Source organism: Jatropha curcas, chromosome 6 (genome assembly GCF_041381405.1).
Source record: "Jatropha curcas cultivar XTBG-Jc1 chromosome 6, XTBG_Jcur_1.0, whole genome shotgun sequence".
NCBI classification, from domain to species: Eukaryota; Viridiplantae; Streptophyta; class Magnoliopsida; order Malpighiales; family Euphorbiaceae; genus Jatropha; species Jatropha curcas.
In genome coordinates, this window is record NC_143156.1 from 5275779 (window position 1) to 5291702 (window position 15924).

The 15924-nt window shown below is 32.0% G+C and overlaps 3 protein-coding genes and 1 non-coding gene across 7 annotated transcripts; 3 read left to right on the plus strand and 1 right to left on the minus strand.

The window, feature by feature from the left end:
- The first annotated feature begins 1339 nt into the window (after window positions 1-1339).
- LOC105635995 (transcription factor bHLH25) lies at window positions 1340-3894 on the plus strand. 3 transcript variants are annotated; one of them, XM_089722405.1, is made up of 6 exons: window positions 1340-1498; window positions 1753-1826; window positions 2092-2631; window positions 2724-3101; window positions 3256-3345; window positions 3682-3894. In XM_089722405.1, the coding sequence occupies exons 2-5, from the start codon at window positions 1791-1793 to the stop codon at window positions 3328-3330; spliced, it is 1029 nt and encodes a 342-aa protein (XP_089578531.1). In that variant the 5' UTR covers window positions 1340-1498; window positions 1753-1790; the 3' UTR covers window positions 3331-3345; window positions 3682-3894. The 3 variants fall into 3 exon arrangements, with proteins under 3 accessions (XP_089578531.1, XP_012074541.1, XP_020535698.1); XM_012219151.4 differs by having other exon boundaries at window positions 1341-1498; window positions 3256-3894; XM_020680039.3 differs by lacking the exon at window positions 1340-1498 and adding an exon at window positions 1597-1645 and having other exon boundaries at window positions 3256-3894.
- A 5230-nt stretch (window positions 3895-9124) lies between these two features.
- On the plus strand, window positions 9125-9198 carry TRNAV-AAC (transfer RNA valine (anticodon AAC)). Its single transcript has one exon. It is a non-coding gene; the product is annotated as a tRNA-Val (tRNA).
- Window positions 9199-9493: 295 nt separating this feature from the next.
- On the plus strand, window positions 9494-11992 carry TIN1 (tunicamycin induced protein). The gene is made up of 3 exons (XM_012219150.2): window positions 9494-9685; window positions 9775-10131; window positions 11040-11992. Exons 1-3 carry the CDS (start codon window positions 9563-9565, stop codon window positions 11856-11858), a joined length of 1299 nt encoding a protein of 432 aa, XP_012074540.1. The 5' UTR covers window positions 9494-9562; the 3' UTR covers window positions 11859-11992.
- A 197-nt stretch (window positions 11993-12189) lies between these two features.
- PMDH2 (peroxisomal NAD-malate dehydrogenase 2) lies at window positions 12190-15307 on the minus strand. Of its 2 annotated transcripts, none has more exons than XM_037635190.2 (10): window positions 15148-15307; window positions 14887-14960; window positions 14249-14464; window positions 13550-13864; window positions 13337-13426; window positions 13159-13242; window positions 12883-12918; window positions 12673-12762; window positions 12494-12588; window positions 12190-12397 (listed from the first exon to the last, which is right to left on the minus strand). In XM_037635190.2, the coding sequence occupies exons 2-10, from the start codon at window positions 14956-14958 to the stop codon at window positions 12325-12327; spliced, it is 1071 nt and encodes a 356-aa protein (XP_037491118.1). In that variant the 5' UTR covers window positions 14959-14960; window positions 15148-15307; the 3' UTR covers window positions 12190-12324. The 2 variants fall into 2 exon arrangements, with proteins under 2 accessions (XP_037491118.1, XP_012074539.1); XM_012219149.4 differs by having other exon boundaries at window positions 14887-15012; window positions 15148-15304.
- Window positions 15308-15924: the final 617 nt, after the last annotated feature.

Here is a 15924-nt window from a genome sequence, read left to right on the forward strand (position 1 = left end):
AATTCGACCGTTTATAAAAAGATAATTATATTAAAATATTATAAAATACTTATGTATTAAAACTATTATTTTGCAACGCTGCAACAATTTTATAAAAAGTAACCATTTTTTTACAAATTATTAAGAAGCATGTTACAAATTACAAATTTTCTACAAATTATTAGAGTCATGTATTTTTAGTTAATTATTTTTCACTGACCAAATTTTATTTTTTTTAATTTTATTTCAAAGAGTCACTCATAATTTAGTTTTTACTTAGAAAATCAAAAGATAGTCGTGAATTTTAACATCAAATGTAAAAAAAAAAAAAAAAAAAAAAACATGATCTTAATTATAATAATATATTTTTATATAATAATGAGTTAAAAATGTTTAAAATATTTAAAAAATAAAATAAAATTATAATATACTAATAGGATGATGTTAATTAGTTTTGGTCAAAAAGTTTTAAATATAAGTACACATCATGGTCTGGGTCATTGGTTGTAATCAAGAGCCAACCTCTTAATGGTTCGGCTTGGCAGACTGCACCGGCCCTAACGACGCAGACTCCAAATGAACAGGTGTCATAATCCTATTGGCTTTAAAATCCAACACATTCACCATAAATCAAAGGAGACTTCCCAATTGCACCACACCAACAGCAAGAATGAAATGATTTCATTTGGATTGATCATGTGTTGACACGTACCAATTCACATGTTCTAAAACTGTGTTAATCATTTACTAATTGCCTCTATTATTGAAAATTAGTTGGCCTATATAGAATGCAGCAAATATTAATTTATGGGGTTTGCAAGTTTGATCGAGACCATTTTGAGGGACCACCATTTTTTTTTTTTTAATATTTATCTACCGAAAATGTTTTAGTAATTATATATCAAAATATCTTTTTTTTTAAATGATAAAAAATATCTTTTTTGTTAGTTTCTCAGTGACATATAATCTAAAATATAGCAAAAATCATTTTATTATGGTTATAAATAAAATTTAGATACGATAAAATACATAAATACTAAGTAAAACGACATGAAATTAAAATCCCAATTAGGATAAACCTAATGCCTTGGTCGTTGGTTTCTCATTAGCAAAATCTTTGAATGAAAATTTCAACTCTAATTTGGTAATGTAATCTCCTTAAAGTCTTAAAAAAAAAAAAAAAAAAGACCTTATCATAGGCACTAATTTTGTCAGCAAAAACGACCCACTAACATATAATATATATCCTTATCCTATTTTAATGTTTCAAAGTATTAATCTGTTTACAACCCATATATAATCATTATTATTTTTTCTCAAAAAAAAAAAAAAAAATCATTATCATCAACAAATTCTATTGCCATTTCACATCACTGACCCGTGAGGGGGAGAGAGAGAGAGAGTATTACCAATATGAAAGGCTATTATAAAGATTGGAACAAGTGTAGAAAGTAGAAAATCTCTCCTGCTTCGGTGGAGATTTGACAAAGAAAGCTCTCTTTTGGCCATTCTTGTAAAGGTAAGAAGGAATGCATTAATTCTACTTTGTACTTGGTGCATATAATTCTTGGGTTTTTGGAATTTAATTGATTGAAATACTATTGTTCTGTGTGTTATATACATCATTTGTGTTTTTTGAGCACCTTAATTATTGTTTGGTCTGGAGGTTAATCAACTTTTTCTATGTTGGTTTTGCTTAATCATGTTAATTCTATATGTAAAAGAATGTTAGTTAATTAGGATAATTAATTATGTTTAACTTTTTGCCAACAGGCTCTGTTATAGGTTGTTGGAAAGAAGCTTTTTCTCCAATGGAGATATCTTCCATTAGTGGGTTAAGTGAACTGGTAAGTAATGAAACTTTTCAGCTATCAATTCCTTCTTTTTCTTCATTAATTAGGTTTTTCTTCAGCTGATGCGCGGAAACTTTTAGTTATGAGCGTTTCTGTGTTTTGAAAATGTCTATGCATGTATATTTTCTTATACAAATTACCTTTTTTAAGTATAAAATTATATTTTAAATGTTGTTTCTCGTATAACATTCTTCAGTAATTTATGAATGCATTGCTATATATAATGACTAAAAATTGTGAAAATTAATTAATTTTATAGGAAATGGAGGATCCCAGCTTCATAGAGCAGTGGCCAATGAACTCCATTGATGATTTGAGCTTATTACCTCTGGTAGCTGCATTTGGAGAGAATTATATGCAACATTCTTTGATCAATAACCTAAAAATCCCTATGGACACTTCTTCTTCTACTACAACCATTGTTAGACCCACGAAGCAACTCAAACCAAATCCACTTCATAATTTGCCAAACCCACAACCTTCTTTTTCTCCTAATAACATTCTTTCTTTTGCCAATTCAAATCAACTAATGGGATCGATAGTTAAGCCTAAAGAGGAGGCAGTACTGTGTTCTAAAAGCATCAATAACACTACTCCCCCTTCTGATATGCTCATTCCTCAAGGTTCTATTATGAACCAAAATTATATGTTCAAGGCTTGTCAAGGAGCTAAGAGGATCAACACCAACAATGGTAGACTTTCTCAAAGCCAAGATCATATTATAGCAGAAAGAAAGCGGCGAGAGAAGCTTAGTCAAAGATTCATAGCGTTGTCTGCTATAGTTCCTGGTCTCAAGAAGGTAATATGAAGACCATCTTGCATTCTTTTAAAATTATTAATTTGATTTACAGATTGTGTTAATTTGACTATTATGTTGTTGTGTTCTTGCAGATGGACAAGGCTTCTGTTCTTGGAGATGCTATAAAGTACTTGAAACAATTGCAAGAGAGAGTTAAGACACTTGAGGAGCAAACAAAGAGAAAAACCATGGAATCTGTAGTTATTGTGAAGAAATCTCAACTGCTTTTTTGTGAGGATGATAGTTCTTCCTCAGATGAGAGTTTCTCCAAAGGCCCATTTGATGAAACTTTACCAGAAATTGAAGCAAGAATTTGTGACAAACATGTTCTTATAAGAATCCATTGTGAGATAAGGAAAGGAGTTTTGGAGAAAACTATAGCTGAAGTCGAGAAACTCCACCTTAATATCATCAATAGCAGTGTTCTTACTTTTGGGAGTTCTGCTCTTGATGTTACTATTATTGCTCAGGTAATTTCTTTCCTTGTTTCCCCCTCAAGTTGGATTTTTATGGGAAAAAAATGTTTAATTTACCTTAAGAAAAAATTTTTAATTTCTTTTGATCAATATGCTCAACAACAGTAGCAACAACAATCAATGCTTATGAACATTTAATCTTTTACAGATGGATAGTGAATATGAGATGTCAGTGAAAGATCTTGTGAAGAATCTACACTCAGCTTTCAAGTTTTTCATGTGATCAAGAAGCCTCAAGGTTTCAACTCACATCTGCAAGAAACAATCTCTTTTAAGTTCTATGCTGCTGCTAGAACAATCCTCTTTTATAAAAATATAGAGTAAGATATACAGAATCAGTCAAAATGAGGCCTGTAATGCTCCATCATTTTAGACCAGTAAGCTTGTTTTACTGTGAGATTCATTTTGCAGGAGGGTTTTTTTAACCAGTCAGTTTTGCATGGTTAAATTAATTACCATGTTCAACACCCACCTGTTTTAAAATAGTAATCTCACAGCTTGTTTGGGATTTTTTTTTTTTTTTAATGTTTTTGTGGGAGGTTGATGTATAATTATTCTTCCCTTTCCTTTTCAGGGCCACCTAAGGTGGTTGAACAGGGAAAAATGGTTTTTTTAGGTGTGTAGACAAACAGGCCTTTGTTGAAGTTTGTTGTTTGGTTTTGTCAATGTTTTAGAGGCATATAGTCGTAAGCCTCTTTTTCTTTGTAATGTCTAATGGTTTGTAACAATGTGGTTGACATTAATGGAATAATTATTATGGCTTAATAATTTTATGATTTTTTTATTATTTCTTATATTTTTTTTAAATATATAATATCAATAATTATAAATAAGTATATATACCAGACATAAAACTTTACTATTGATAGCTAATAGTCTAATAAAATTTGCTGATTTTCTAGTGAAATAAAGAAATTCATATCCTTTTAAATAATGAAAGTGAAACTAAAAAAAATATAATATTAAGTTTTTCTGCTTGGAGTTGATTTTGACAAAAGATATAAATTTTTATAGCAACAACTAGTCCGTTAATTGATTTGGACGTCAAAGTAATAACTTCTCTGGATCTTATAACTGAATTGCTTTTTCAATGATTTGCAACATAGCAAGAATATAGATGAGTTTCCGTCGTTATGCGTCGATAGTATCAATGGAGGAACATGTTGCATTACCAGACTCCATCGAGTTATAGATCTGAGTTTATTATAGCAAAAGAAAATTAAAAGCAAAATGAAGTTGAAGTGAAAGAGATAGTAGAAAGTAGAAGATAGGGGCTACTGATAAACAGGAGTAGCATAAAACTAAACTATTAGGTCCATGGCAACTATTGTATATGGTTATTCTAATTGCTAAATTTATGGGAGTTAGATGAGATAATGTTTAAATTAATTAATAATTGTATTTATCTTTGATACAATTTTAAATTTTGTGAGGAGTGGAAGGTTTAGGGTTCGAGTGCTCTTAATCATAATAATTTTTATAATTTGGTGAATTAAGAAAAGAGCTACTGCTGTTTGTATAACTCGCAGTGTTAATTTTGCCTATTAAATCTTTATGTGAATTAAAAAAGATATAATTTTGAATTTAATGGCTTGTAAACTATGCACATCTTTTTTAGTATGATTGGCTTGTATTGGAGACATAAAACTTATTGTCCAACCTATCTTTGTAAGTGTTGCTTTTAAATTAATTAGGTCTTTAACATGAGACTGTTGTATTTGATCAAAGTGTCTGAAGGAAATATCAAATCCAAAACCATTAACCCTTAAAGTTTAAGTTTATTTTTTTAAAAAGAAAAAAAAGGACTACCAGGTGTATTAGTCACTTCTCCCATCGGCTCGGATCACTGGTGTAGGTCTTGATGTCCCGATTTAAGACACTCGCATAGGGCGTGCCAATCCCCAAGCACTAATGGGAGACACTACCCCCTTCCTACAAGATCGTATTGTTACGATTCTCAGCCCAAGACAGTAGAGCCCGCCTAAGGCAGCCCACAAAGTGAACCGTGGCTTCTAGACAGCAGAGTCAATATTTAGACATTATACATAATGGAATACTATCGTGGAGGATTGAACATGGATCAAGCAAATGGATGATCATCGTTTCAAACTAAATTTTAAGTTTATGTTGTATACACTAACTTTTTTATTAATTATTTATCATTCAGTACTTTAAGAAGCTTTAAAATCCTGCCGTTATCTCAAAAATTGATATGGATTTCCCTTACAATATTTTTAAGGGAGGAAAAAAAATACAATGTTAAAAACTTGCATACCATCACACGACAAAATATTATAGAAAACCCATGTAATTTTTGAACCTTTTTTCATGAAACTTCCTTTTTTTTTCGTAATTGACAATGTCTTGTACACATTTCCAACCACCATCTTGACAAATTTTCAGAATTTGACATTTTTGTGTTAGAAGAATGCCTCTAATCTATGTTGATGATAGCAATTAAATGATTTAAAGACCAGAATAAAGCATAATAATAATAAAATAAGAATGGATTTAATATTTTCATGGTAAGAAGGATGAACAATAAGACAAACTCCAACAAAATTCTGGTACAATTATTGCCAATTAGTAGGTGCTAATAAGAGGATAAGCCTATATTTTGAGATTAGTGGGTACTTGATTATGACTTTAAAAAAATTGATAGTCCTAAATTTAAAAAAAAAAAAGAAATTGAAGGAAAGAGTCTATAAAATTTTATTATATCATAAATTAATTAGGTGCATTCATTAAATAAAGTTTGTACAAAAGTCTTATATGACTTTGATGTAATTTGTCATTTAGTCCATACCAGAGATTGTGATCTAGCCATATGTATCATGTATGATTTAGTAGAATATATATAATTATTTATTAGGATATATTTGACATCAAATTGGAGAAATACAGGAGATTCGGGTTTATTGTCTATTCAGCAAGATTAATTTTTTTGACAGTTAGCTGTTTTAATAGCATGCACGGCTAACATTTTATAAAAATTGCTTTAATTTTTAAGAGTTAATTCAAACGTTATGTTATTAAATAATAAAAAAATTAACATTTAGTTAAAACACTAAAAATTGCTTTAAAAAATTATTGCACAACATCTCGGTTAGTCTAATGAAAATTTCTCATACAATTGCATGAGTTGGCCACTCGTCAACTCCATTCATACATTTGAAAAGATCTCATACAATTACTAGGGTTAGCTTGATAGCCAAAAAGACATATAGATGACATAGAAGAGACATCTTACAAAATTACAGAAGGTCACTTCCTGTATTTTTATTAATACTGATTGTGATATTTTAGACGAATCTCACATCATCTGAACACGAGATGGAAGTAAAATACATAAAAAATGACAAGCTTTAGACTAGTAGGAAACTTTTAAAGCCGTAAGGCCTGAGTTGATTCGCCAGAACGAACAATATCTTGCAATGTCTAAGATAGATGTGAGTTGGTTCCATCCTATCAACCTGTAAAAAGGCTTTTTGGGCTATAAGGTGGTTCTAGCCCAAGAACAAAACCGTGAACGAGTCTAACTCAAAACAAAAAATATCTTACTAAACTTGAGATGCTACACTAATTATATCAAATCCTACCTTGGCAGGATATTTCAGCTAATTAATGGAACATTAGCAATCATGCAATTCCTTTTTTTTCCCCTTTCATGGTTTGCTAATGAAGCAGAAAAAATTATGCCTCTAGCAAATAATATTCTGTATAATGTGTTTTGTTAGAGATTAATATTTTCACACAATATCACTTTTTTAGAAAAAAAATATATTTTATAAAAATAATTTTAAAAATATTAAATTATCATATTTGAATAAAAATATTTTTTTAGATAAAATAATCAAAAGTGTTAATATAATAATATTTTTAAAATATTTTATTTTTCATAAAAATTAATTTTCTCACATTTTGAAATGGGAAATATAAAACTTTCCACATCAACTAAATATTGAAATTTTACTTTTTCAAATTACTTTCCAGTGAATTTTTACATCTAAACGTTCTCTAAATATTTCAATCTAAATATATTGATTTGATATTATATTTAAATCTTTATTTTTAAAAAAAATTATATCAAAAATATTAAATAAAAATAATCAAAATTTATTTTTAATGTACAAAAAATAAGATTAATTGTTCTTTGGAAGACACTCTAATAATTAGTTAATTAATTAATGGATAATATATTAATTTTATTTGTTTGTTTGTCTAACAAATTCAATAATTGACATGAATTCATGATGACAATGCAGGATGTTTTGACATATGGTCTCCAATCTCCAGACAATAAAATTTATTTTAGCTATTGAGAATCCATATAACCATTAATTAATTAGCTTCTTACAAAAAAATCCATTGTAAAGAGAAGAATGATGATAGCTAGGAATGACAATGGAGTATTTTTCTAATGATGAAGAGGATCTTACCATATATTGAAATTTCCAAGTAACGTCAAAGTTGTAATAATTTACTATCTTCTTTTATTTGTTGTTATCTTAAGTTCGAAGCCTGCTATTGATAAAAAATAATAATATTTATTTTATTACATGAAAAAGATTTGGAAAATTTAATTATCAGATTTGAAGTCGTGACATCATATATGGCAGGAGATAAAAATTTAACCATTAATTTATTTATATTACAAGGGAATTACGTCGTTGAGTTTGAGGAGAAAAATAATTTGAAAACGAAAAGGAAAGATTTCGATATTTGGTTTGTAATAGAAATTTTATATTTTCAAAAAGATTAATTTATGAATATATGGATCTCATCTCTATTTTTTTTATTTAGATGGAAAATACGGTAAGAAAATTGATTTTTTATTAAAAATAAGATATTTTCAAAATAAATAATATATAATTAGTTTAACTACCGTTACGTTTTGAAGGTACTTTTTATTTTTAAAATTAAGAGAAAATAATATAATTAGTTGGATTGAAGTAAAGGAATTGTAATCAACATACAATAAATTAATGGGAAGCTCCTGGAGTCCGGAAACACATACAGCAGGTGTGGGGTGGCTGGTTCGTGGTGAGTATGGTTTCTATTTAGGTTGTGGGGCTTGTCGTTTAGAGATGTTTTCAGTCGTTTATGGCTAAGTTGCTTGGTACAAGGTAAGTGCTCGGTTGGCTGAAGGAAGGATTTTCACATAGAGTGTTGCTGCTGGAGAGTGATTGTTTAATGGTTGTCACGGCATTAAATACAAATCGTACTGATTTGTCTTTTGCAGGTAATATTATTTCAAATTGTAGGATGCTTATATCTAATATTGCTACAATAGATTTTAGTTTTATTAAAAAATCAGTAAATTAAGCTGCTCATATGCTTTCACAGGTAGCTGGTTCTATAACTGATTTATTGGAGTGGGGTGTTGTCCCTCCAACTTTAATCGATGATATTCTTATTTTTGATATGAATAATATATAAACCACTTTTGTAGTGTCAAAAAAAAAATTAATGGGAAGTTAAAATTAAAATAGAAGTTTTGCAATTTCTTCAAATATATAAAGAAAATTTTTAATTTCAACGCATTATCTAATCTTAATTTTACCTTGGACAACACGTAAATTGATATGAAAATATTTCCGACCATAAAAAAAAATTTCCACTTCTATGGTATGACAATTTTCATAGGGGTGGCAAATTGATTGACAAATCTAAAATTATTGCACATCACAATTTAGGTTTTTACCATGTCAAAACCTTAGTCACATGTATCTATTTATCAAGGTAACTGTCATTGTCAAACTTATACTTCAAAGAGCTTATACAAATTTGTTCTCTTCGTTGTGTTTCTATTTTATGTCCCCCTCTCAATTCATTTTAAATTTCAATCCAAAAAAAAAAAATAGAGAGGGAGATGGGTCACTAAATTTCCCTAATTTATAAAAATAACCAAATTCATACTCAAATTGGGCTTCCTAGGTCCATTAATAACAACAAAGCGCATTGAAAATTAATAATTAAAAGATTAATATTTAGTTACTGTTAATGTAAATCACAATGGTGTCGTGGTGTAGTTGGTTATCACGTCAGTCTAACACACTGAAGGTCTCCGGTTCGAGTCCGGGCGACGCCATATCTTCATTTTGGTAGTTAGTTTTTTCACTCTTGCAAATTAAAAACGACGTCGACTAAGCTACTTTAAGACATAAATAACTACCGGCGGAAATTTCTCTTGACCCATCATTTCGTCAAAAATTCGTTCCACGTCATCATAACAAATTCCAAGTTCCAGCGAATCGTAACCAATCAGATCTCTCAAACCACATCACATTCTCTCTTCTGAATTCTGAGTGGTTGACCCTGCCACGTCATCATCTCTTAGATCCTCCTACACTATTCCAGTATCTTCCCCTTTATAAATCGCCATTGCTAATGCTCCATTAAAATATCGAAAAATCGAATGTTACAGAAGTTGTTTTTACGATCAAGATCAACGAATGAAGATGTTAGTCTATTACCTGACCCTCATTTTCATCTTACTTACGAGTCTGTCCTTCTCCAATGCTCTTGTGTCGTCGCCGGAGATTAACCCCTCACCGCCGTATCCCAAAGCCATATCTGTAAGCTTTTCTGACAAATTATAGATTAATTAAGTTTTGAATTTGTGTTTAGTATTGTTTAATTTTGATAAATTTTTGAATTGTTTTAGGATTTGAAGGAGGCCATTGTAAAGGGACTAGGGTTTCAAGCGGAAGATTTTAAGGTTTCAGGGTTTGATATTAGAGATGCTTTGGTTGGTCGATCGGTAGCGTATGAATTCGACATTGAAATAGATAATCAGGTTTTTCCGTTAAAGTTATTAGAGGATGTGAATCGATGGGAGTATGTGGATTTGCCTATTTTTAGAGTTGAAAAAGAGGGATTGGTTAGGGCTGGTGATCAGAATGGGTTAGTGAAACAGAAGGTGATGCCGGATCATGGGTTGCCTGTCCTAGCTCCTTTTCAGCTTGCTGGACCTATGGAGATTTGGATTCAAGATGCTAAGGATATGCGTATTAAGTTACCGGTACGTATTAGTTTTATGCATTATGGGATTTGCTATCATTAGGAAAGTACTTTTTTTTCCTTTAATTGTTTTGTATTTGAAATGTTGTTTTGTTTATTGAACATTAAGTGAGGCACAATATTGGGTTTCAGCTTAAGATTGATGATATTGGAATTGAATAATTGGATACCAGTGGGAGATAAGTATACTGAATACGCATACTTTCAGTTTATTGTTGCTAAGATTTCATTGGCATTGTCTCAATAATGTGTTGGGTAGGGTAGATAGATATGAAATCATATTTGGGAAATGTGGAAAGGAGTCCTGATTTTAATATCTGGATCAAAGGTTCTATGCAGATTGGCTTTGAAATTAATATTACTAATCTAATTAAGGGTTTATATACTATGCGGTTAAATTTTATGTCTCTGTTTGTTGAGATGTAATGAAATGTAATATAGTCAAATGCATTTTTAATGTAATGTTTGCTAGAAATACATTTGATTACATTGCATTTCATTACACAAATATAGCCTAAAAGTCTTGGGCTTTTAACTGAGTAGGTGCAAGTTGAAGGCTGTCAAAAAATTTGTTGAAGGGTGTATGATGCTTTAGATGACCTTTATTGGTTTTGAAATTTTGATTTTAATGGTATAGGATCATAACTAGGTAATGGCCTTATTTATTGATATTGAAATTTGCCTTTTGGAGCTGTTCTTATGTGTTGATGGGAACATCACACTTTTAGACTGGAGTTTATGCTCGAGTTAAATTAGTTGCTTTTGTTCTTACAGCAAATCAGTCACTTCAATAATTTCTTTAGATATTCTCTCTCTCACACACGCCAATGAGAACCTGAATTCAGATTTTTATCTTAAATGGATAAAGTTCTTCATTTATTTACCTGATGGATTTTGTTTATTCTGCAGCATGATGTAGATGCTGGTGTCTTGAAAAAAGTGATATTGGCAGATGGTGCTGTGGTAACAGTCAAGGGTGCCCGATCAGTTAGCCTACGCCACCCAATTGATTTTCCATTACCCTTCAATCGAACTCAAAATGGTTTTGCTTCTGGTATTCTGGCCCTAGCTGAACATCTCCGTCATGCTTCTCGCATTGAAGGAGCACCACTTCTATCCCTCCGCATAGTTGGCGCTACCTCCCTCACTTCTCCATCATCGTCGTCATCTTCTTCCAATAACAGGCTCAAGCTAAAACGCCTCGCCCCAGGCCTCGTGGAGTTATCCAAAAGTGCAAAATTCCAGCCTGTTGATGCACTCTCCCCTGTTAATTTGGATGAAGCCACAGCAGTCTTAACTCCTAAGCATTTCACTACAATGTGGCCTTTTGGTTCTGTGAATGGCTCGAACGTGAATTTGCTAGGTTTTGAGAAATTGCTGGCTGCTGTGTTGGGTCCTAGGGCAAATAAGAAAGGCTCCTTCAAGTTGTTGAAGGCAGATGTGTCAGCTCAGACATTCGTGAAGATCGGATTTGGGGTTGAGAAGAAGTTGAAAGAAGGGGATTTTGATTGGCAAAACTTTCCTGAGTGGAGGACAAAGCCCGAGTCTGTCAGGATGCATTTTGAGGTTCTGGCTAAGGTTGATGGAGACAAAGTTGTGCCTGAGAGGGTAATGCAGGTTAACCCTGTGGTTGTGGAAGATACTGTAGCATCTAATGTTCTCCAGGGAAATGTGACGGTGTCTAAGATACCTACAGTTCACCCGCCCTCTAACCCCTTCTCCTTGTAACTTATTTTGCCCAAAGTTACTAGCGAGTGTAAATCTTGTGCTTTTTTTTCCCCCCAAACATATATTTATGATGAGATGTATATTTGTAAACAAAATGCAAAGAAATAATAAAGGTCAGGGATATTTTCACTCCAGCTGCATGGAAAAATCGTTATGTTTTAATTAATTTATGCCAAAAACAAGCAAGGATTCACATCAAAGTGGTTTTTAGTTAATGTTCTTGTACTTAACAATTTTTTTTTTTTTTTTTTTTTTTTATAAAAAAAAGCTAATTAACTAGTAAAAGAAAATGTTCATGTCTGAATAATTCCACCAACTACAGACTCCCCTCTGCTTAAGCTGAAAAACATGTTTATCAGCTAAAATTTATTCGGAGGATTAACCGTGAAAAGGTCTACATACAAGAGGATTTCCTATAACGAACTCGACAAATTTACACGATAATAAGCTTTTCGTAAACATGAAACTATTTCCTGATGAAGGAAGTTCCCTTCTGAATGCTTGATTCCAACTCTTTCTTCGCCTTTTCTAAGCCAATTCTGTTTGAGAGTCATAAGAGGAATAAACAGAACAGTTATTTACTAATACTTTGTTGCTAAATATTAGTAAATTTGATAGTGTTTTTCTATTCGTACCTCTCATACTCGTTCAGAGGGCCAAGTTGATAAATTTCCTCAGCTCCATTACGACCAAGTCGCACCTTGGATGCGAAGAAAGGAAGCTCTGTCACCTGTCACAAACCATATGCTAGCTTATTAAAAAGATCATGTAGAAATTATTAAGTTGCTCATAAAAAAGGGGCTTGATAATGTACCTCAGAAGCTACAAATGAGCATTCCACAATGCCAGCATCTCCTCTCAAGCCTCGAAGGCAAGCGTCAGCAAATTTTGCAGCTGCATATGCCTGTAAATATCATGTGGGGCTTTTTTTTATTTTCTTCAGCATGTTCATCAATTAGAAATTTCTGGATGATACAAGTAAAGTTACAAAATTGATAAAAAACAGGAAACAAAATTGGCTAACCATTGACAGTGTTGCAGAGCCAGCCCCAGCTTTTGCCTGCAAATGGAATAGAAAATATAGCAGATAACTGTAAGCAATTCATGCAACTTGTACATTAGGAAAGGTATACCTAGGAACAATGCATTAGGAAATATAATATAATGAGAGATTATTGACTGAAAATATCGCACTTAATGAAAGATCGTAACTATGGCAATCTTGATTAGTAACACCTATTAGTATGGAGATGTACCATCGGCAAACAAAATCTGTTCATATTTAATTTTCAAGTCTTACCTGAACAACTTCTGTTCCACCATCTTGAATTCGTTTTGTTAGATATTCGATTTCTTCTGGGGTGAAGCTGGAGGGAGGCTTAACCTGCAAAGAGAGCATATGTGCCAAATAGTTGGATACTAACAATTAAAACATCTAATTAATGTTGAGTTGACATTTGGCAAATAATCTCCAGTACCTGTGACAAAAGAGGTAAAATTGTAACTCCTGCATGACCTCCAACAACTGGAACATCAACTTCCCTAGGATCAAGTCCCAGAACTTCTGCCTGTAACCATGACACTGAATTATTAATATTTGACCATATTCTTACCTTGCAAATCACTGTGTAAGCACTTTATCTAAATGAACATTGAACATTTGAGAGTTAACCCTATTCTTCAATGCGTACCACAAAAGTGTTTGCTCTCACAACATCAAGCATTGTAACTCCTAGAAGTCTCTTTGGGTCATAAGTTCCAGCTTTCTTGAAAACCTCAGCTGCAATCGGTACTGTGGAATTAACAGGATTACTGATCAAATTCACCACTGCTTTGGGACAGCAATTGGCAATTCCTTCACAGAGAGTCCTGACAATCCCAGCATTAATATTGAAAAGATCATCCCTAGTCATTCCAGGCTTCCTTGGCACACCAGCAGGTATGATTACAAGGTCCATACCTGTCAGTGCATTTGCAAGCTGTGGCTGTCCTAGGAAACCGCGAACCTAGGAACCCAAATTTAACGATTAGCATCAATTTCTTTAGAGTTCAGAGTCCAAGCCACTATGTTCTACTTGGCTGAATGACTATAAAACTTCAGAAAATTATATGCAGCAGTTCAACTAAAGCCATAAACTAAAAAAGGAAAAGAAAAAACAGTTCACTAATTTTCTCCAAGAATCCACTCAAATCCCTATATTTAATCTCAGAAAATATTTTAATTTGCAAAACTTTGGTTGAATTGCACTGGAGATGTCTCCAACACTGCAAATTCAAACTCAAGCTGAAACCAAATTAACTAAATAATAATAAGAATAATAATATTGATTTACAAAATGACAATAATTCAATCACAAATATGAAACTAATTAATGAGTGTTGATGATTACCACAGCACCAGTGTCCATGTGGCTAATATCAGCAGTGACACCAGGGGCATTCACAACGTCATAGAGATGAAGAACTGAGACTAATGGGTTCATCTTCATAAGCAATGCAAGAGGTTGGCCAATGCCTCCAGCAGCACCCAAGATAGCCACCTTGAACCCAGGTGCCCCACCTTTCGCCCGGCAATCAGTTCTCTTCAGAACAGAATTTCCCTCCATCTAATGAAAAGCCACAATCCATACAACATTCACAGCACAATCAAAACCCATTAAATGGTTTAAAAGTAAACTTGAGGTTAATCTTTACAATTACTTCAATTTTCAATAGACATAAACTGAAATAGGTTAAAACAAGTTGTAAAGACAGGACGTATGAAAGATTTGATCAGACCCCAGACAAACCTAATGGTTATGCATATCCAATTGAAGAAAAAATGTATAAATTAGGCTTTTTTTTTTTTAAGAGTATAAATTAGGCTTTTAGTTCATTACCCAAGAAGAATATTGGGAATGCCACAAGATAAAACACATGAATAGTCCATAATGATGCAAGAAACGATTGCTCATGGTCACACATACAAAGAAAGGGCCAGCAAGTACCAGGATGCTAAAATTCAAATAATTCACGGGAAGAGAAAAACCTGAAAATTTGGAGGGTTGAGATGAGCTGAAATTCTTGCAATTCTCTGGGTAGCATCTGAACTCGACTCCATGGCTGCTATGAGTTATGATAGAGAGATGAAGGTAAGTAACTGAGGTATCACAAACTACAAGCAAGAAAATAAAAGGAATGTATTTAAAGCCAGAAGAAAATAATGAAGAGATAAATGCGAAAAATAATATATGGGGAGAGGGAGGCAAGAAGTTGACATATTTATGGTTTATATATATAAATTTCTTACCAAAATTCCTTTTTTTTTTTTTTGTGGAAACAATTTCTTGAACCCTTATCCCATCTGAATTATTGAATGTGGCTCAAATGTTTTCTTGACAAAGGGTTGTGTTTTTTTCTGCCATTTCCTTCTCACACAATGTGTAACTTCTCTTTTGGTTTCTTTCTCAGTCCATCCATCCATAACCTTAGATGTCTGTTGGTTTGGCAGTTAGAGTGATTTGTGTGTACTATTGGTAGTTGGGACAAAGAATGTGTAAGATGTGCAGAAGCAGACATGTCCAAAAGGCCTAGAAGTTGGGTTTGGGGAAATGGAACTACTTAAGCCCAGCCTATATTTTTACTTGCTCATTGTTCATTGATATGGAATTTTTCAATTAGAACCAAAATATGCTCATCTTAAATATTATCTTTTCCATTTATTAATAGATATAATAAACTTTTTTTAAGATTTTAATGCGGTTCAAGTTCAAGATTTTAATGCTGATTCCATTGATTTGATTCATTTTTTAATTATTTTTGGATAAATTTGAACTTGTTTTCGAAATTAATGAAAATTGAATCAAATAGAAAAATTCATTTTTTTATCAAGACCTGATAGGAGCAATTAATAAAATAAATCGAGCGTTACTCAAACTAATTCAAATATTAATCATATAATTAATGTTCGAAATTTCCACTTGTCATTTATGATCGGAATTTTTACTCGGCATTTATCTTATCGGTTAAAATATATAAGATATTATAAATATTTGTATTTCATCCACCAGAGAACACATTACAATCG

What these genes read in the sequence shown, in the direction of transcription:
- LOC105635995 (XM_089722405.1), top strand. Translation starts at nt 1,791, where the DNA reads ATGGAGATATCTTCCATTAGTGGGTTAAGTGAACTG. An exon ending in TAGTTCCTGGTCTCAAGAAG is followed by an intron (nt 2,632 to 2,723) that starts GTAATATGAAGA and finishes GTGTTCTTGCAG; the next exon opens with ATGGACAAGGCTTCTGTTCT. An exon ending in ATGTTACTATTATTGCTCAG is followed by an intron (nt 3,102 to 3,255) that starts GTAATTTCTTTC and finishes AATCTTTTACAG; the next exon opens with ATGGATAGTGAATATGAGAT.
- TIN1 (XM_012219150.2), top strand. Translation starts at nt 9,563, where the DNA reads ATGAAGATGTTAGTCTATTACCTGACCCTCATTTTCATCTTACTTACG. An exon ending in CGTATCCCAAAGCCATATCT is followed by an intron (nt 9,686 to 9,774) that starts GTAAGCTTTTCT and finishes GAATTGTTTTAG; the next exon opens with GATTTGAAGGAGGCCATTGT. An exon ending in ATATGCGTATTAAGTTACCG is followed by an intron (nt 10,132 to 11,039) that starts GTACGTATTAGT and finishes TTTATTCTGCAG; the next exon opens with CATGATGTAGATGCTGGTGT.
- PMDH2 (XM_037635190.2), bottom strand. Translation starts at nt 14,958, where the DNA reads ATGGAGTCGAGTTCAGATGCTACCCAGAGAATTGCAAGAATTTCAGCT. An exon ending in ACATGGACACTGGTGCTGTG is followed by an intron (nt 13,865 to 14,248) that starts GTAATCATCAAC and finishes TTGGGTTCCTAG; the next exon opens with GTTCGCGGTTTCCTAGGACA. An exon ending in TGAGAGCAAACACTTTTGTG is followed by an intron (nt 13,427 to 13,549) that starts GTACGCATTGAA and finishes TCATGGTTACAG; the next exon opens with GCAGAAGTTCTGGGACTTGA.